Source organism: Dipodomys merriami, unplaced genomic scaffold (assembly GCF_024711535.1).
Source record: "Dipodomys merriami isolate MVZ:Mamm:240054 unplaced genomic scaffold, mDipMer1.0.p SCAF_12, whole genome shotgun sequence".
In the NCBI taxonomy this organism is placed as follows: Eukaryota; Metazoa; Chordata; class Mammalia; order Rodentia; family Heteromyidae; genus Dipodomys; species Dipodomys merriami.
In genome coordinates this window covers 39,033,725-39,055,055 of record NW_027202493.1, presented here as the reverse complement: position 1 = coordinate 39,055,055, position 21,331 = coordinate 39,033,725, and the positions used below count along the sequence as shown (strand labels likewise).

The 21,331-nt window shown below is 45.3% G+C and overlaps 1 protein-coding gene across 3 annotated transcripts in view; it reads right to left on the bottom strand.

Moving 5' to 3' along the window:
- Window positions 1-21,331, bottom strand: part of Slc39a14 (solute carrier family 39 member 14) — a 53,818-nt gene that overhangs the window by 15,670 nt on the left and 16,817 nt on the right. For 2 of the 3 annotated variants that reach the window (XM_070016612.1, XM_070016613.1), the window contains exons 3-4: window positions 3,357-3,635; window positions 46-232 (exon numbers count right to left, since the gene is read on the bottom strand). In XM_070016612.1, coding sequence (XP_069872713.1) covers window positions 46-232; window positions 3,357-3,620 — 451 coding nt within the window. In that variant the 5' untranslated portion in view covers window positions 3,621-3,635. Of the gene's footprint in view, window positions 1-45; window positions 233-3,356; window positions 3,636-10,990; window positions 11,060-21,331 lie in introns of those variants that run through there. The other variant, XM_070016614.1, reaches the window with a different exon arrangement.

Genomic DNA, 21,331 nt, shown 5'->3' with positions numbered 1-21,331 from the left:
CCAGGGTCTGGCAATGTGGTCAAGCCATCAGTCCATCACACTCACCTTCAATGGCACTTGGTTTGCCCTCTTTGGTCTGCTCATTCTCTTCATTCTCTTGGTTCTCAGAGGCACAGGCCCGGGAATCCAGCTGCTGGAGAATGGTGGGGCAGAACTCCTGAAACTCACTCATCCCAATCTGGGACTGTTGGCTGAAATTGTGGGCAGCAAAGAGATCTCTAGAACTGAAGCACTGAAATGAGACAAAGGAAGAAAGACTCTCAAGAACTAATGGCTACTCTAATCAGCAACCTACTCAACACTCAAGAGATAAAAAGACAGATATGTCCAAATCGCAGGAAGTCTGCAGCCTCATGTGAAGAAATGGAAGGGTAAGTCTTCAAAAATGAAAAACACAGGGGCTGGGAAGGTGGCTCAGTGGTAGAGCGCTTGCCTTGCATGCCTGAGGCCCTGGGTTCGATTCCTCAGCACCACATAAACAAAAAGAAAGAAGCCGGAAATGGCACTGTGGCTCAAGTGGTAGAGCACTAACTTTGAGCTGAAGAGCTGAGGGACAGTGCCCAGGCCCAGAGTTCAGGCCCCATGACTGGACCACCCCCCCCCCAAAAAAAAAAAAGAAAAAGAAAAACGAAAAACACACAGGGAAGTTCCATGTGCTGAGCACATCCATCTGTGAATGGTTTCAGGGCAAAGTTTTAGGAAGAACCAGTTTTTAATCATTATGACAAGGGTTTGGTTAAGAAAAGTACACCATGCCAGGTGCCAGTGGTTCATGCCTATAATCCTAGCTACTTAGGAGACTGAGATCTGAGAATCATGTTTCAAAACCAGCCCAGGTTTCCTCCCCCAAGGTATAACCCCTGCTTTCACTGTATTTGTATAATTTGTGGAGGGGAAGGGAAAAAACAAATCGTTTAAATAGGGATACAGGTGGACCCATTGCAACAATGAGATGTACAAGTCGTTATGTCGAAAAACGAACTTTACAACTTTGGTGGGGGGGAGGCTCAGGTGGGGGGGGCTGGGGGGGTAATGGGAAGGGATGGGAAGGGGAAACAAAGGAGGAGGCAACAATGCTTGATAAGAAATGTACTTGTTATCTTGACCAGGTAATTGTAACCCCTCTGGACGGTATTTTCACAATTAAAAAACAAAAAAAAACCAGCCCAGGCAAGAATGTCCATGAGACTATGAGACTCTTTATCTTCAATAAACTACAGAAAGACGGAGTGGGGCTGTGGCTCAAGTGATAGATTCTAGCCTTGAGCATAAAAGTTCAGGAACTGTGATCAGGCCATGAGTTCAAGCTCCAAGCCTGGCAAAAAAAGAAAGTACAAGCCGGGCGCTGGTGGCTCACGCCTGTAATCATAGCTACTCAGGAGGCTGAGATCTGAGGATCCCGCGATCCTCAAAGCCAACCCAGGCAGGAAAGACCGCGAGACTCCTATCTCCAATAAACCACCAGAAAACCGGAAGTGGCGCTGTAGCTCAAGTGGTAGAGCGCTCGCCTTGAGCTGAAGAGCTCAGGGACAGCGCGTAGGCCCAGAGTTCAAGCCCCACGACCGACCAAAAAAAAAAAAAAAAAAAAGAAAGTACACCTGAAAACATACACATCATTCAGATACTGAATGTGGCTACTCATCACAACAGCCCAGGAAACTACCATGTTTAAATGCAGATTATGGATATTTCTGTGCAGTCCTGGCATGCTATAGAGTTCATCCTCCAAAGGTGGGGCTCCAGGACACCTCAGCAACAGTGGCACTGCCCAGTCAGATGCACACCTGGGCAACATTAGTCTCCTTGACCTTAAAGAATGGTCCTCAGCCTGAAGGAAATTGATGGAGGCAGGGAAGGAAAATCTAAAGATTCAAAGCTGACTGCAGAACAAGAAGGAAGGGCCAACCAACTGGAACATGCAGGCACCCTGGGAAGTATCAGCACGTGGTTCTCACATACCGTGCTCTGGAAACTGCAATTTCACTAATTATACTTTATACATGAAGCCTCCGGCCTTTTCTGAGTTTAGACTGACCTTGGCCTACCTCCGAGAGTCAGCCCTCTGCAGGTGCTGATGACATAGGTTTCTGCATCTATAAGATTGAGGGCTGGTCTCTGGTGACCCCAGACTAAGACTACTGCTGCAGGCTCTAAGGCCCACACACAAGTCCTCTGAATTCAGGCAAGCTCACATACTCCATGGCCTCCGCTGCTATACTAGGTTTCTTTACTGATGCAGACATCTGCCAAATAGAGCCACATGTAGCTCTGCATCCATGCTATGTGGTACCCCTGTCCACTTGTGTGTGTGTGTGTGTGTGTATGTGTATGTCTGTGTGTGTGTCTGTGTGTGTGTGTCTGTGTGTGTGTGTCTGTGTGTGCGTGTGTGTGTCTGTGTGTGCTGGTACTGGAGCTTGAACTCAGGGCCTGGGTGATCTCCATTAGCTTTTTTGCTCAAGGCTGATGCTCTACCACTTGAGTCACCTCTCCACTTCCAGCTTTTTGCTGGTTAATTGAAGATAAAAGTCATGTGGACTTTCCTGCCAGGTCTTGGAACTTCAATCTTCAGATCTCAGCCTCCTGCATAGCTAGGATTACAAACATGAGCCACTGAGCTTGATTCCCTTGTCTACTCTCTTATTACAGAGTGTTCATCCTTCAAAGGTATGGTTCAAGGACAGCTTATGCACAAACTCTCCCTGACTATTCCAGCACACTCATCTCTCCCTCTCATTTCTGAATCCCCCAATTACTGTCCAGCCCATAAAATAGGATGCTTTGTTTTCATTCCAGCTAACTGAGCTCGCTGTCTTGAAAGCAAACTCAAATATGACAAGCTTCTCTGTTTCTTACAAACACCCAGTAAACACAGGAACAAGGCAGATGTATAAAGATCCTGCTGGCTGGCTTCCATTGGACTGCCACAAACAGCATTAGAATTATATAGGCCAAGATGGTCTAGAAGGGAGAACAAGACACAAGAGCCAAAAGACCTCTGTTCTCTGGGTTCTGGAACTGGTACTCCCAAAGTTCTCAGGGGACCTTGAGGATAATTCTTCCTGCCACTGGCTAGAGTATAAGGCTCATTTTCCACAGCCTCTTAGTAGATTCAAGTGGCCCATGTACAGCTCCAAAGAATAATACTTTGAGGGGTGTTGAGAACCCCGTTCATAGCTTCTCTAAACATGGGCTTAAAGAACCACACTAGATGCCCAGACTGTACTGATCCTGATGGGTAAAAAGATCAAATGGCCTGTCTGCTGTCACTAAGACCTGCTTACCAAACTGCTCAGCCATCCTGCCCTGACAAGGCATTGAGAGGCCAGGGATGCTGCTGGCACAGAGGAAAGACTTACCTTTGACAAGTTCCTGTGTCCCTGCTCAGGCTGGGTGACATTGTCCCGGCCTACTCCCACATCCAGGTGGTTGAGCAGGTCCTTCAGCTGTGGAAGGGTGAGGCTGCCATTCTTACTGTAGCGCTGCATGAGGTCCTCCAGGAAAGATGCAGCGCTGACCAGGGGAACAGCCTCAGAAGAGGCCTGAACCTGGAGAGCAGGTCTCCATAGGCTAAACAAGGCCAGCAGGAAACAGCCAGGAAGGGCGGGACACAGCAGCTTCATGGTGACCAGATGCACCTACAAGAGAGGAAAGCCAGGTAAAGGCAAAGCCTTCTTCTCTCCCTGTCCACTACTATCTGTAGACCTTCTAGCCCCATGCCAACTACCGGGCTACTTCTTCCTCCCAGCCTGAGAAAAGCTTCATTGAAAAGGATAGAATGACAAGAAAAAGGGCAAAGCCAATATGTTGGACTAAATTTAGAACTTAAAAAAAAAAATTGAGGCAGAGCACAGAGAGTTCACGCTTATGATCCTAGCTACTCAAGAGGCTGAGATCTGAAAACAGAGATTTGGAATCAGCCTGAGTAGACAAATCCACCAAGAGACTCTTATCTCTAATTACCCAGCAAAAAGCTGGAGCTCAAGTGGTAGAGTGCCAGCAATGAGGGTAAAAAACCAAGCAAGACTTCAGGATCTGAGTTCAAGCCCCAGAACCAACACACACAAAAAAAATGAATGAATGAATGAGAACACATATTTAAAACTTGGATCACAGCAAGTACTCTGGTGTATACCTATAGTCTTAGCACTCAGGAGGATGAACATGAGGAGTTAAGGCCAGCGACATATCTGTATCAATAACCCCTCCAAACTTGGACTCATACTATTTTACACTTATCATGAAAGTAAAATAGACTTTCAATTTAAACCTTGGAATAAGGATGTGGCTCAGTGGTAGAGTACTTGCCTAGCATGCATGAAGCCTGGGTTCAATACTGTTGCTGGAAATAGCTTGGGATGTTGGGGTGTCACATAGGAATAAGGATATCAACTTGAAGGGATGGCAAGGCAAAGCTTACTTTGTGTGTCATCAGCCAAAATTCTGGTAAGCAAGCACACAGAGGGAGCAGGCTGATCCTTTTTTTATCCCTAACCCAGCAGGCCCTACCCCTGTGCTCACATTGGCTGAGCTCAGGTTCACAATCTACAAAAGGATATAGCGTAATTAAGCATGCAACTAAAATTCAAGGAGCATCTAACAGGATGTCTTAATTAAAGTGCTCAGGAAAAGGATGTATGTAACTAAAATGTAATTAATAAGGGCCAAAACGGAACCCTTCAGAAAAATAATTCTCTCAAGATTAACAGAAAGGAAACAAACTATTTTGATAGAAAAGATACTTGTCTTACAAATCCTCAGCACTATAAATAAAATTAAAATATAAAGTATTACCTCGTGTTCATAAAGCCGACTAAATAGTAATGTACTGTCACTAATGGTTAAAAGAATGGGAGCCTTTGAAAAATTATGCAATAAACCCTTTAAAAGTATTATTTACTTCTAGAACGTACCCTGATTAAAGTAACGAAAAAAGAAAAAGGCTATATACCATAAGATGTTCCATATAGTTAAGTAAATTATATCAACTTAATGGAATAACATGCAGCTATAAAAATGTCATGAATATAAAGTAAAAATATAAAATTAAACTGCAGAGTAAAGAACAAACAACAGAAAAATGACAGCAGAGGTAGCCAGGCTGGCAATGTTTTTTCTTCTGTTAATCATTTCCCTTAGTAGAGTTATAACTTAATTAGTGACATAAGCAAACAGCCACAGGGAAATGAGCCTCCCTGCTCCAGACCAGGAAGACCTCAAGTCACAGCAGTTTCCCGCCCCAGAACTAAGCATTCAGCTCTATCCCTCCCAATGTGTCCCTCCACCTTGGGGTCTTTGCTTCTGTCAGAGAAACAAGAGCTGAGTTGCTAAGAACCCTGAGTTGCTGGAACCCTGGCCCTGCCACTCTGGAGAAATGTATTCTCGGGTAAGTTATTTAATCAGAGACAACACAAAGCAACCTAGGACAGCCACCTAGCTTGCCATGGCTGTTACCATTAGATAGATTCTGCTTGAGTTTCCACTCTGCTGCTTACAAAATAGCACTGGACAAGTTACTAAGTTTCTTCCACCTCACTTTTTTTCATCCACTACAATGGCGCAGTCACGGCACTGGATTATCATGAAGATGGAATGGCTTAAGCCATGGCCAAGCTCTTAGAATTTGTGCATAAGAGCCAGACATGGTGGTGCACACCAGTCATCTCGGCACCTAGAGGTTGAGACAGAAAGATCTCAAATTTAAGGCTAGCCTGGGCTACACAGTGAAACCTTGTATGCATGCATGTATACACACACACACACACACACACACACACACACACACACACATACACGTATATATACACTAAGATAAACAAATGAATAAATAAACACATCCTGCTGTTATTATTTAAGCAGGGCTCCCCAGCTCTGGCTCTCAGCCCAAACATAAAACTGCTGATGAACTTGTCAGAAATAACCCGGTGGCTAACTTTACATTTTTTTGGGGGGGGCATGCCAGTCTTGAATTCTGGGTCTGGGCACTATCTTGAGCTTCTTTTGCCCAAGGCTAGCTAGCATTCTACCACTTGAGTCACAGCTCCACTTCCATTTTTTTTTTTTTTTTTGGTGGTTATTGGGAGATAAGAGTTTCACGGGCTTTACTACCCGGTCTGGCTTCAAATCATGATCCTCGGGTCTCAACCTCCTGAGAAGCTAGGCATGAGCCACCAGCACCTAGATAACTTTACTTTCAACTTAAAGTATTACAATGCTGTAGCACACACATCTTATAAATCTTCTACTATAATATAACCAGGGATAGTGGGCACTGGTGGCTCATGCTTGTAATCTTAGCTAACGAAGAGGCTGAGATCTGAAGATCAGGGTTTCTTATCTCTTAATTAATCACCAAAAAGCTAGAAATAAAGCTGTGGTGCAAGTGATAAAGTATTAGTCCTGGGCAAAAATGTTAAGGGACAGGCCCAGGCCCTGAGTTACAAAGAAAATCAGGGACATCCAGGTTGCACACAGGTGGCATATACAGAATCTGGGGTCATAAAATGCCACTCCCCAACAGAATACAATTTAAGTCACACATGGATGAACTAGGTAACTTCAAAGATGGTTTGTAAAAGTCATAATCAGAGACTTAAAACTCTGAAATTTAATAAAAAGTTAAACACATTGTAGTAAAGTCAGGAGTATCTTAGGCAAAAAATGACTACAACTGGGTGCTAGAGGCTTACGCTTGTGATCTTCACTACTCAAGAAGGCAGAGATCTGAGGATTATGGTTGGAAGCCAGGTCAGGTATAGTCTGTGAGACTGATTCTCTTATTAACCAACAAAAAATGCTTACTGGATGCTGGCTTAAACTGTAGAGTGCCAGCCATGAGAGAAAAGTCTAAGAGAAAGCATGATTCTGAGTTCAAGTCCTAGTACCCATACCAGAGAGAGAGAGAGAGAGAGAGAGAGAGAGAGAGAGAGAGAGAGAGAGAGAGAGAGAACTCATTGTTCAAACAAAGCAGTTCTCTACCTAGCCAGCATTGAATGGCCAGTAACGTGTGCTATGCTGGCAAAATGAAGGCAGGACACGGGTTCAGGAAAGCAGAGATAAAGAGATGATGGGCAGTGGCTAGCATTTGCCATGGCCAGATTGTGCTAAACACTTGGCATTCATTGTTCCCCCTTAACAGAATTTGGGGACCTGATTACTACTTCAAGAATAGGGAGCCAGGCACCAGTGGCTCACACCTATAATCCTAGCTACTCAGGAGGCTAAGATCTGAGGATTGTGATTCAAAGCCAGCCTGGGCAGGAAAGTTTGTGAAACTCTGATCTCCAATTAACCACCAGAAAACCAGAAAGTGGTGCTGTGGCTCAAGTGGTAGAGTGCTCATCTTGAGCTGAAGAGCTGAGGGATAGCGCCCAGGCCCAGAGTTCAGGCCCCACAACTTAAAAAAAGAAGAAGAGGGAAACTTGGTTTCAGGGATTAGGAAATATAGCCCACAGCCAGCAAAGCCAGAAATGGAATTCTTCAGGAACTGAAGCTGAGTTTGAATGACATTAGAGTCAACGTGTCCCTAACTAGTGGGCACAGGACATGAAGGCATAAAGGGCACTTTCTGGGCATCATGGAAAAGCACAAAGCACAGCATGCCTTGGAGCAGATCTTCATCAACTTCAGGTGCCACCCTAGATCCAAGCTTGGCTGCCCTGTAGAGCTAGAAAAGGGAACACACAGGGTGTCTCAGAGACCAAGAATCAAGAACAGAGTATTGTTCTTACTGCAAATAAAGTTCTCAATTTATCAGTCACCTCAGGACACAATGAGAAAGCAAACAAAACTGCTTTAAGTGTAGGCTCCCTGGGGTGGCTGTAGCAGTTCACAGCTGGATGGGCAACCAGGGGGAGGTGGGCATTTATAAAGTGTTTCTTCTCAGTGGGCCCCCATCCCCTATGTGGCTGCTAAGGCATCCTGGATGAAGCTTCTCCCAGATAACCTTTCCTCCCTTGCTCACCCTGCCAGCCTGGCTGCTCACTCCTCTAGGGAGCAGGCTGCTTTGGGCTTTTGCTCACACTCCCAGGGCAGAACCGGGGCTCCATAATCCAGGCCAGCCCCCACAGGGCAGGCAGAGTCAGCAGGCAGTCCTGCCACATGGACCCCACTTGAGAGCTAAACTCACCCTGCAAAGGCTCAGGGACAGTAAGGAGCCTAGGGCGGTCCTGGAGCTGCTGAGGACACACTCCAGACCCAAGCAGACCTGATCATTTGGCAGAAATGAGAGGGGTGCTTTCTGCACCAATGGAGATATTTTCCCTCCTTTAACTGTAAGTTGTTCTTAGCAAACCCAAAGGTTATACAAGGTTCTTTGGAGAGAAGAAAACAAGAAAGAAACCACACACAGCTCTTGCCACAGCTGGGAGGGCAGGTCTGGGCAGTGGGCTTTGCCAGTGGCAGCAGGAAGCCCGCCTGCTCCATGTGTGGCCAGAGACCGAGCCAGCTGCCCTCAAGGGCAGAGGACATTTGCCAGGAGTGCTCTTCCTAGCAGAGGCCAAAGACAAAGGTCCAGTGTGGCACTGGAGCAGGCCGGGACTACTGGAGAAAAGATGAGATCTGTGCTCCTTTGTCCACTGGGCTCAGAGTCCGAGAAGTAAACTATTCCAGTACCTTGGGTCTGCCTTCAAGTATCAGACCTGGTGTTCCAGAGAGAATGAAAGACAAAGGAGAAAGTCAGCAAGACATTTGGTCTAGAGCCTTCTGAGGAGCTTGCAACATTTCCCTGAGATCCCAGAGGGATATTGCCCCTTCCAGGGGTCCAGGAGCATGTCGTCCTAGATGTGGCAGTTCTGCTGGGCACATTGACTGCTAAGCTTCCCATGCTCTCTGGGCTTTTTAGCCCTGAGTCCCTTCTCAGAGAGGGCATTTACTTTTCCTTGAAGTGACCAGATTGTTCCTAAGGCCAACAAGATGTGTTCTTGAAGATCTTCCTCCAACTCCCTTTGTGCCCCCCCAACATTGTTGGGAGCACAGTACACCAAAAGGGTGATTTGAGGGCACAGAGGGGAGGGGTGGAAGAAGCCATATTGATAGAAATGTCTCTCCAGGTAACAATGCTCAATAGGAAATGTACTCATTACCTTACTCATGTAACTGTAACCCCTCTGTACAGTATCTTTTTTTTGGGGGGGGGGGATCTGGTCGTGGGGCCTAAACTCTGGGCCTGGGTGCTGTCCCTCAGCTCTTTAGCTCAAGGCTAGTGCTCTACCACTTGAGCGACAGCACCACTTCTGGCTTTTATTTTCTTTTTGCTTATATGGTACTGAGGAATCGAACCCAGGGCCTCATGCATGCAAGGCAAGCGCTCTACCACTGAGCCACCTTCCCAGCCCTGTAATGTATCTTTACAATAAAAAATATATACAAAAGAAGAAATGTCCCCCCCCCAAACAAGGATGAACAAATATAACAGTGGTACTCACTGAACAGTATGTGGAAAATGAATGGCACACTAGACAGTATGTGAAAAATGAACTTGTAGGTGGAGATGGGAGGGAAAACTGGGAGAGAGTGATGGAAGGGAGACATGGTTCAAAAACACTTGTACTCGCTACTGATTCATGTAACTGAATTTTCTTTGTGTATCAACTCTACAAAAACAAAACACAAATTTTTTTAATTAAAAGAAAGAAATGCCCCCCCCCCCACTATTGCTTTTACCACTCACTGGCCCTGGTGAATTATCTTCAGCTTTCCGCTTGTCATCTGAAACTCCATGGACATAAAAAGAGAGCCCTGTTTCTCCTACGTGTCTCTCAGGAGAGACTGTGAGGCACCTATGGTTTCTATCCATCAACTAGATGTCACAGAAGGGCTCTCACCACCATCTTAGAGTTCTGGCCCAGGAAAAAATTTACGTATGCAGAAAACCTTAATGCAGCCAGGACTTCAAGTGTCTGTCCCCACCCATTCCAGGGTTGTGTGACCTGTCAGATGACAAGCTAACCACTAACATCAGGGTCTTGGTGACAGGGGCTTACTGGCCTCCCCCTACATTATGGATTCCTATCTGGCCATGTGATCTCTCCCACCAAGGAGATCCAGGGAAAACAGCATCGAGTCCTTGAGCCTACAGAACTGTGAGCTAAATAAACCTTTTCTTTATAAAGTACCCAGACTCGGGCATTTCTTTTTTTCTCTTTGTCGGTCATGGGGCTTGAACTTAGTGCTTGGGTGCTGTCCTTAAGCTCTTTTGCTCAAGGCTAGCACTCTGGGCTAGCCATACACCATTGAGCCATATACTATGTCCAGTTCTCTGGTGGTTAATTGGAGATAAGAATCTTAAAAAGATGACTTTCCTGCCTGGCCTAGCTTTGAACCATGATCCTCAGATCTCAGCCCCTGAGTATCTATGATTATAAGCATGAGCAACCAAAACCGAGCTCCGGTGTTTCTTTATAATATAAAATAGATTAATACAGAAATATACTTATAGTTCTATGAATATTTTTTAAAAGAGAAAGTATGTTGAAGAAGTATGCTGATTTCCATTAAGATGGAAAATTGACATAGCAGTACAATTTTTTCCTTTCCTTCATAGGAAGCAAAATGAGTTTAAAAATAGCAAAAAAGGCAGGTGCCAGCTGCTCACACCTGTAATCCTAACTACTTAGGAGGCTGAGATTGGAGGATACTGGCTCAAAGCCTACAAAATCCAACAGCCAATAACCAAGCAAAAGGGTATAAACAGATACTTTAAAATCAGACAGGAAGAAAAGAATAAAGGTGTACTACATACTGCTTACCTACCCCTTCCCTGCAAGTCCAAAAGAAAAAAGCAGAACTTGGACAATTCTCACTAAGATCTCCAAACCTGAGGAAAGGTAAACTGCCACCAATTTTTGTCCATGTGGAGTGGTGCGAGAAACTAATGAGGGAGATGAAAGTGGAATAGCCAGGCACCAGCAGTTCATGCCTCTAATCCTACCTACTTGGGAAGCTGAGATCTGAGGATACCAGTTTAAAGCCAGCATAGACAGACAAAACTTACCTCCAGTTAAACAGCAAAAAGTTGGAAGTGGAGGTATAGCTCTAATGGTAGAGTGCCAGCCTGGAATGATAAAGTCAGGCAAGAGTGCAAGGACCTGAGTTCAGTTCAAGCCCCAGTACTGGACTCTCTCTCTCTTTCATTCTCTCTCTCTCTCACACACACACACACACTCACACTCACACAGTAGAGCAATGGGCTGACTCTCCAAGTCCACATACTGACCTGGGGAAAGTACCCAATTTCAGAGAGTCATCTTTTCCTCCCTCCTTCCTCCCATTTATTCCAAAATGAATAGAATACAAGTCCCAAACAAGTAGGCGCAACCACATTATCACAGGGACCCTCCCAAATCCCAGAGCAGAAGACACTCTCTTTCTCTCTGTCACACACACACACACACACACACACACACACACACACACACACACTCATTCACTCACTCTCCCCAGACCACACACTGTAAAAGTATGGCCCTTAGCATACCTGTGGTTAAGGTGGGAGACAAGCAGCCCCAAGTTGGTGAAGGAGAGTTACTTGTTTTTAATGATCTACATACAGAACATCTGAGCAGAGTAGAACCAGCATGAACATGATGAAAAGGAAAAGTGGGTGCTGGGGTGCAGCTCAGTGGTACAGAGTTTGCCAAGCAAGCAGGCAGCCCTGGGACTGATCCCCATATTCCCCACTACCCACCCCACACACATAAAAAGGCAGGGAAACATCACAAAGACACCAACTCACTAAGATACCTCCAAAGGAGGCGGTGTACAGAGATGAAACCATACTACAAAACGAGACAAAGATAAATAGAACATCACTGAACAGCTAATAAGTGATTGTAACTGGATAACCAAATTCTACCAGTAATTCAGAAGAGAATACATTAAGGAAAGCTGGAGACAACCGCAGGGAACATAGGTGGAAGAGACCAATAGAAGCAAACAGGAACAGAGACATCAGTACCAAGATGCCTGGTACTCCCAAGAATAGACATGTTCAAAGGCCCAGGACACAGTATTGCTACAGATGGGTTGTACTCCATGCTACTAAGCTGTACTCATCACGTCAGAATTTTTTTTGGGGGGGGTTGGGGTGGGGGTCAGTTGTGGGCTTGACCTCAGGGTCTGGATGCTGTTTTGTTAAAGGCAGGTACTGTACCACTCTGAGCCACAGCTCCACTTCTAGCTTTTTGGTGCTTAACTGGAGATAAGAATCTCATGGACTTTCCTACCCCTAATGGATAGGGATTTCAGTCTCAGTCTCCTAAGGATTACAAGCATGAGCCACCAGCCCCTGGCCAGAAAAATCGTTATTTCACATAATCCATTGTGAAAATTAATAAACTTAACTAAGACCATTTTTTTGGCTTGATTTTTGTTTTTTGTTTCCAGTTGTGGGGCCTGAACTCTGGGCCTGGGTGCTGTCCCTGAGTTCTTCTGCTCAAGGCTAGAACTCTACTACTAACTAGAGCCACAGCACCACTTCTGGCTTTTTCTGCTTATATGGTGTTGAGGAATTGAACCCAGGGCCTCATGCATGCAAGGCAAGCACTCTACCACTGAGCCACCTTCCTAGCCCTGGCTTGGTTCTATGAAACAAGATCTCACTACACATAACCCAATCTGCCCTTGAACTCTATCCATGATGCTGTCTTAGCCTCCCTAGTACTGAGTGCTGGGATTTCTAGTGTATAGTATCATGCCCAGACTTAAGTGGGGGAAAATTCAGACTATCTTCCTTATGGTATCATTCAGTATCAGGGGATGTAAGGATGTCTATACAATTCTAAGGGAAAGAAAATATGGACCTAGAATATTATTATTATTATTATTATTATGGCCGTGGGGCTTGAACTCTGGGCTTGGGCGCTATCCCTGCACTCTTCAGCTCAAGGCGAGTGCTCTACCGCTTGAGCCACAGCGCCACTTCCAGTTTTCTAGTAGTTAATTGGAGATAAGAGTCTCATGGACTTTTCTGCCAGGCTGGCTTTAACCATGAACCCCGGATCTCAGCCTCCTCAGCAGCTAGGATTACAGGTGTGAGCCACCAGCGCCCGGCTCTAGAACATTATTAATGGTTAAGATTTTGTACAGATTTAAGATACCAGGCAGAAATCTCCAACTATGAAAGAATTCAGAGAACAAATCAGTTTCCTTGCTAGGAAGAAAATGATTTCACAGTGAAATGTAGTTAATAGCACAGTAATAAAATTAAAAGAAGAGTAGTAGTATGGTTCAGTAATAGAGTGCCTGAGCCATAGTTTTTTTTGTGTTGGCTTTTGGTGTGAATGTGCCAGTGTTATAACTTGAAATCAAGGTCTCACACTTTCATTCAGTTTTCTTGTTCATGCTTGGCACTCTACCACTTTAACCATACCTCCAGTCCAGCTTTTTTGCTGGTTAATTAGAGATAAAAGTCTCTTGGATGGGCTGGGAAGGTGGCTCAGTGGTAGAGCGCTTGCCTTGCATGCCTGAAGCCCTGGGTTCGATTCCTCAGCACCATATAAGTAAAAGAAAAAAGCCGGAAGTGGCGCTGTGGCTCAAGTGGTAGAGTGCTAGCCTTGAGCTGAAGAGCTGAGGGACAGTGCCCAGGCCCAGAGTTCAGGCCCCACGACTGGACCCAAAAAAAAAAAAAGTCTCTTGGATATATCTTCCTGGACTGGCTTCAAACCTCAATCCATGGTTTTGATCCACAGCACAACAAATGAAGAAATAAGCAAACAAAGAGCTCAAGAACATTGAAACCATGACAATGTGACTGCTAAGTGTGAAAAACACTTAAATAAGAAATAACAATAATAGCGGGCACCAAGGGCTCACGCTTGTAATTCTAGCTACTCAGGAGGCTGAGATCTGAGGATCTCAGTTTGAAGCCAGCCCGGGCAAGAAAGCCTGTAAGACTTTTATCTTCAATTAACTACTTTTATCTTCAACTAACTTGGAGCTGTAGCTCCAAGTGGTAGAACTCTATCTAGTCTTGAGCACAAAAAGCTCAGGGACAGTGCCCAGGCCCTGCATTCAAGCCCCAGGACATAATAACTTAACAACAACAATAATAATGATATTATGGGTACAAGATACAATCTAAATGTTATAAAAATGGAAATTTCAATAGTATAATTAAAATGATCAGGATGATCATTTTAATTCACAGCTAACAGTCATTTCACAGCTAACAGTCATTACAAACTGTTTGAAATGAAAACACCAAAGTACAGATAGGGCTCACAAGTTATTTTCTAAATTATCTTTTATAAATAATGCATTTCTTTAAAGCTTAATAGTTTTACTTTAATCTCACTGCAATTTCTTTTTCTTTGTTCACATTCAAAGAAATTTTAAGTCTATTTTAAGTTTATTAAGTCTAAGAATTTTAAGTCTATTTCTCCATAACCCAGTAGCCTGATATTGATGACAGATATCTCTGCATGATCATATTCAAAGTGTTTTTGGTGTTGCTTTCTCTTTTTGTTGTTGTTGTTGGGTTTTTTTTTGGGGGGGGTCCAGTTGTGGGGCCTGAACTCTGGGCCTGGGCGCTGTCCCTCAGCTCTTCAGCTCAAGGCTAGCGCTCTACCGCCTGAGCCACAGTACCACTCTGGCTTTTTTCTTTTTGCTTATGTGGTGCTGAAGAATAGAACCCAGGGCCTCAGGCATGCAAGGCAAGCACTCTACCACTGAGCCACCTTCCCAGCCCGCTTTCTTTTTAACTTCAGTCCATATGGGTGCAGTAGTCTAAGATGGGTGCACATAAAATCACAAGTCAGAAAAACTTTCTAAGTATGGTTCAAAATTTAGAACTCATAGAAGTCAGCACTTATACATCTCATTACAAAAACTGTCCAAGTGCTTTTTTTCCCTAGCTACATGCCCCCAACACTTTTGTGTTTACTGCTTTGTTTTTTGCGACAGGGTTTCAGTAACTTTGTCTGAGCTGGCCTTAAACCTCAGTCCCCCCACCCTACAATCCCAAGTAGCTCGGGTTACAGGCATGTGTTGTCACTTTCATCTTAAAAACTTCCAAGCAGTCTCCAAATATTCTTGACATTAGGAATATTCTTGACATTTCTAGTCAAACAAACATCAATACAGTCACTTGTGTAAGTTCTAGTATCTTCAACCAGAAAACCAGCAATCTTGCAGTTTAGTATTGCGGCAAACACTTCTCTAGAGTCTTCTCTGCAAGTACTTCAAGAAAAACTATCCAGCCTATGGCCCTCCACTCACTCACCAAATGAACATCCCTAAGAACAGGCAGCCACTCTCACCCCATAGGAGCTATCCCCAGCTGGAAGCTTTACCCAAGCGCAAATACCACAGTCTGAACAGAGCCTGGCTCAAAAGCACTCAATGAGCCAGTTCTCCAGCCTTCTTTGACCCTCCTACCTAGTTAACTGCTCACTCTCCTACATACCCTAAAAGGCCATGCTCTCTGCTCCCACTTGCTAAGCCTCAGGCTTTGGCTGGACTAAAGGCCACCCAGAGTGGGAGATTTTCACAGATAGATGTGCTGGAGGTGGTAGGCAGTGCCCCATTTCTTCTCCCCAAGAAAATTCATACTGCTGGGAGGGGCAGGATGAGAACACTCAACAACAACAACAAAAAACCCACAGTGATGATGACCCAGAAGCAGAAAATAAAATTAGAACCGGCAGCCTGCTGCTCATCAACCAATATTTACTGAACCCCCTGTGTGTGTGTGTCAGCAGCAGTGGGAGGAAGCTATGAGGCCAGAGACTAGTGGTCAGGACAGCCAGCATAGATAGGCCCAGAACGTTTATTTTGTTCCATGCTGAGCCCAGAGTGGGTTTAATGGTGGACAGGCCCAAGGCTGAAGTCAGAATTGGAGGAAAAGCACATGCTGGGACTTCAGCCCAGCCAGGAGTTGGGGCCTGAGGAAGCCAGGAGGACTTCCAAAACTAACTGAATCAGGCAGCTGAGGACAGGAAAGGGGCTCATCGGAGCTAGCCAGCACTCCCCACCCAACAGGCCCTTCCACCCATGCTTGGCCTAGTTCAGTCTCCCTTCTCATCATTCACCCATCAACAGTTCCCAGACACTTGATTGCAAAAGTCTGACCTGTTGTGCTGGTAAGTTCACTCCTGTTTGCCAGACCATAGGGTCCAGCATGCGGCTTAGGAAATACGGTGCTCATATCCCCCACTTACATCACCCACTAGCAAAAAAAAAAAAAAAAAACAAACCCTGGCTTTCTCGGGGTCAATGAAAAAAGGCATGTTCTAGCAGCTAAATCATCAGATACCACGGTGAGTCAGAGCGAGAGCCAAAGGCGGGGGCTGCCCCTTGCATACTGTCTGCAGTGCACAGTGGCGCTATGGAATGACGGCGCTCATGGGGGGAAGGCAGAGGTAACCCGTACATCACTTAGTTCATGCAGCCCCTCCCCAGTTCCATCTTCTGGGTGCCACATACTCGCCATCACCTTGTCCCAAATGCTTTTTCTCAGAAGTCATCTCAGCTACTACCTCTTCCAGAAAGCCATGGATAATTCCCATTACTTCTCCCCTACTACTTTAAACTGAGTTAAGTTCTCGCCCTGGAAGCTTCTCTAACTAGTTTTTATTCCTTAAAAATCAAAGAGGTCTCACCTATTACACCTCCTATATTTTCCCCAACTCCTTTCCTGGGTCTTGCACCATGCTAGGCATAAAGGGGCCAGAAGCAGAGAATTTCTGCTAGAGGATGAGAAGTACACTGTGCCCTCTTGTCACCTGTGTGACCCCCCCACGGCCTGAAGAAGAATACAACACTTCTTCCGTAGGCACCCCATCCCCCAGGCCCACAGGCCACGTGTCCCCCAGATCATCTGTAGTCAGCTGTCAGGGTGATGGCTTCCTTCTCCTCTAAGTTCCCCTTTATCTTAAAGTTCACTTATACTAATTGAACTTAAAAGCTATTTTATACATATCAGGCTTAGAACTCAGTCCAGGAGTTCATTCATCCAACATATTCATTTCCCTTGGTTACCAGGAATAATTACCATGAATTAAGCTACTCACTGGGATGGAAAGGAAGCACTGAGTACCTGTCCTTATACAGCAGGAACACAAACATTGGAGAAATCACTGACAGCATAATGACAAGGCTGTGCAGAGCTCGGGGTCCAGGTGGGCAGGCTAAACAGAAGGAGATTCTGCATAGGCTATTAAATGGCCTGAAGACTGATGGGTACTTAAGAGACAGGCTCTAGGCTAAGCACCCAGAGAGTACACCCAGAGCCTGGGAGATGCTGCCTCCTTAGCCATTAGTAGCTAAGCTGCCTGTGCTAGAATTCTGCTGCCCCTATCAGAGACCACTCCAACAAAATGGATATCCCAGGGTCCACATTGAGGAAGAAGGGCCAGCCTCTTTCCACAGGCTGTGTTACAATTCAAGGCCATCCCAGGATTGAGACCTTTTCTCAATTAATAGCTAGGCTTGGCAGTATGGGTCTGTCATCCCAGCTACAAGAGGAAATGTAAAATAGGAAGATTGTGCCTATGAATTGAGACCCTATCTACAAAATATCCAGTGCAAAAAATGGCAGGAAGCATGACTCAAAGGATATAGCACTGTGCAAAAAAAAAAAAAAAAAGTCTATAATGCTTGTCTCCTAAGCATGAGGCTCTGAGATCAAATCCTACCACCTCCAAAAGAAACCAGTCAGGGCTGTTCTGCAGGTCACATGAAGGTGAAGAAACTTCATGGTATTGGGCAGGCAGCATCTTACAAGCTCATTGTGGGGTTTTGAGGGGTGAGATGTTGATGATGAGATGCAGAGCCTTAAGCATGCCAGGCAAGTGTTCCATCACTGAGCTACATTCCAGTTCTTGATTTTTATTTTATTTATTTATTTATTTTGGTCAGTCGTGGGGCTTGAACTTTGGGCCTGGGTGCTGTCCAGTTGAATCCAAAGATCAAATCTTCCTTTCAGGCTTAACAGCAATCCTAGCCTGGCACACTTGCCCTTCCCCAAGAGGGCTTCAGGCCTCAGAGGATACAAGCAGAGTCAGAAAGACTACCTGACCCCAGCACTATTAACAAGTTGGCCCAAGTACCCTACTTTAGAAACCACTCAAAAATGTTAGCTCCAGTTCTCTGGCAGCAACACTTGGCAAAATTTGCCCTCAAGGCCTCTGCCTGCATTGCTCCACCTGCCAAGACTACCTCCATCCTGCCCCTCCGGCCCTCCTGCAGGCCTGCTCAAGTCCCATTTCTCAAAGACTATGACCTGACCTGGCCAGTCTTCACAGCTGAGATGCTGAAATGCCCAGCTCTGTGTGTATACACGTGTGTGCATGTATGCACAGCAAGGTTGCACATTTCTCAAGAGAAATAGCTCTGGAGCAACGGCAGCACCATCACCCACTAAGTGTGAAACTGGCCCGGTTATGTGCTTTTAGATGAGCGCTCTGGTGATCTTGGAGGAGGCCTTGGAGCAGAGCCTTCCCTCTACTTCCTGCACTTTAACAAAATGGGGCAAGAAGGAATGCCAGGCTCCCTTCCGGCCCGGCACCAACATTCCTACATGGATACTGTCCACCAGCCTGTGACCTGGCACCCTGTGCTTTCACCTTCTTAGTGATCACAATTCTTATCCACAGACTGATAAGAACCCTGTTCCCATGAGAAAGAAAAAAGAAAAAGGCCAATTTCTAAAGTGGCTTAGAAAGGTGGCAACAGAAGAAATGATAATCACAATCATGAATCATAATTTCTCCAGTCCTCTCCCACTGTCTGTCCCTCCTCTCCCTCCCAGCACATTCTCTGACCAAGGCCACAGAAAGCTATCATCCAATTACTGAGGCAAGGCCTTCCACATCCTCTGCTCACTACATTGTGGGGCTCGTCATGGAGCAAAGCATCCGGCTCCCTAAGATACCACACACCCAGAAAGAGACCACTCCTTCCAGCTACCTGGGCCTTGCTTTCCTGTACTGGTCCAACTTTTATCACACATCAGTTTGCTCAGATAAAGGCCTGCTGTGCACTGGGCAGACATCTGTGCTCTCGCCTTCTCATCAGGCATTACTTGGTTCTGGGTCCCGTGCTCCCTCCAGAATGCCCCGCCTCTCCGGTCACACCTGCATTTTCCAATCTTCACTTCCCCACTGGGGAGTGTCAGAAGGCTGCACCTGCTCCAGCTGCTCCCCTAGCCTGGGTGTGGCTGGATAGGAAAAGTGGTTTCTCTTTCTTTCCTTTTGCTGAACTCAGCTCAGCTTGATTGTCCTCCAACAGCTCTATGACTTGAGCCATGCCCCCAACAATTTCTATTCTATTCTATTCTATTCTATTCCAGGACAGACTTCCCTGGAACCAGCCTCTCCATCCTCCTCGGTTTCAATGTCAAGCAGTCTTAGAAACTTAGAACAGGCTTAAGTTTCTTTTTTTTTTTTAGTTCCTACCTCCCCCTCCCCCATGGAAGGGGCATTAAATTCTGGGCTTCTTGAACCTCACCCTCAGCCCATGTGGATTTAGTTTATTTTTCAGATAGGGTTTCTCACTCTCACCAGAGCTGATTTTAGACTGTGATCCTCCTACCTCTACCTCTACCTGCCACCCAAGTAGTTGGGATTATAAAAATGCATCACCACACCCATCCTTAGAGGCTTATAACTGTTTGGGCTTAACAGTCTGATGAAATTGGCAGGAACTTCCTAAGTACTCATTGTGTGGGTATGCAAATCCAAAATACTTATTTAAAAAGGCATAACCTCACTCTGTGTAGCATTATGCATGGTCACAAGGTCAAGGGTGAAATACAGGCTTGGTGTCTTCTCAAAGCTTTCCCAGGTAAGGTACAAAGTCGACAACAGGAGGTCCCTATCCCTTTTCCCTCCTGATTGGCCCATCTCTGCCCTGGCCAGAGCTCTGGGGAGCAGCTGAGAACCCCAATAGATTCCAGGGCAAAGGCAAGCAGATTTCTAGTTGTTATCACACTAAAGCTGTAGATCAGGGCCACATGGTCAAAGTTTCAATTTTTCAGGTTATGATGGTTGCTTCCAGAAAAGATCATACAAAAGAAGTATCATCTTCATAAATATGGCTGCTTATACCTTATTTCTATGTGCCCTCTCCTCCACCTCCTACACTGCTTTCCTATTAAAAAGGGATCAACATTCTAACAGGACTTAAAGGCTTACCCTTTCCAGCCAACACTAACCCCAAGAGGCAATCGGATTGTCACACAGAAAGGGTTCTTGATTGTGGTTTGTATCTTGGAGACAAGCTCAGGTTTGGATGACTTTCAACCCCAGGGAAGAAGAAAGGATGGACCTAAGCTTTGTTATAAATATACTATTCACCAAAAACCTGTAGACAACCCAAAAGCCCCTGAACAAGAGTATACTGGCTGGGCAAAGTGCAGGTGATTCTCAGGAAGGAACTTGAATATGTGGATCTGAATGTGTGCAACCAAGCACACATTAAGCACACATTCAGAGATTTCATTTTATTTATTTATTTAATTTTATTTTTGGGTCCAGTCGTGGGGCCTGAACTCTGGGCCTGGGTGCTGTCCTTCAGCTCTTCAGCTCAAGGCTAACACTTTACCATTTGAGCCACAGCACCACTTCCGGCTTTTTTCTTTTTGCTTATGTGGTGCTGAGGAATCAAACCCAGAACCTCATGCATACAAGGCAAGCACTCTACCACTGAGCCACCTTCCCAGCCCCACATTCAGAGATTTTAATAACAACTGCCTTTTCAACACTTTTTTCTTGAAGACCTTCTCCAGCAAAAGCTGGAAGGACTGTCTCAATCTGAAGATGGGGAAAACCCATCCTAGCTTTCCTACTAAAACCAACAGAGCACAAGAAATCTGAGTGGTAAAATGTTGAAATATCAGTTAAAACAGAATTTCCTAACTGGCCTTCCAGTTAGCACCTACCCCTCTACTATTAATCCCCATCCCTGCCCTAGCACACAACAAATACACATCATGTACTCAAATCTTCTAGCTACAACCTTAATGACTCATTCTCCTAACATATAAATCTGGCTGGGTTTGGTAACTCAAACCTGTAAGTCAAACTACTCAGAATGCAGAGATTGGCAGGATGGAAGATGGAAGATGGAGGCTAACCCTGGCAAAAAGTGAAACAAGACACATCTCAAACAACAGAGCTGGGCCTGAGAGTATATGTATGCACCTGTCATCCACACCAGTTAAGAGGCATATATAAATAGGATCAGGGTCAAGATAGCCTGGTCAAAAACATGAGACCCTATTTGAAAAATACTAAGGCAAAAAGGGCTCAGGAGGTAGCTAAAGCAGTAGACAACCTGTTCAGTAAGCACAAGATAATGAGTTCAGAGCTCAGTTACAACCAAATTAAACAAAACA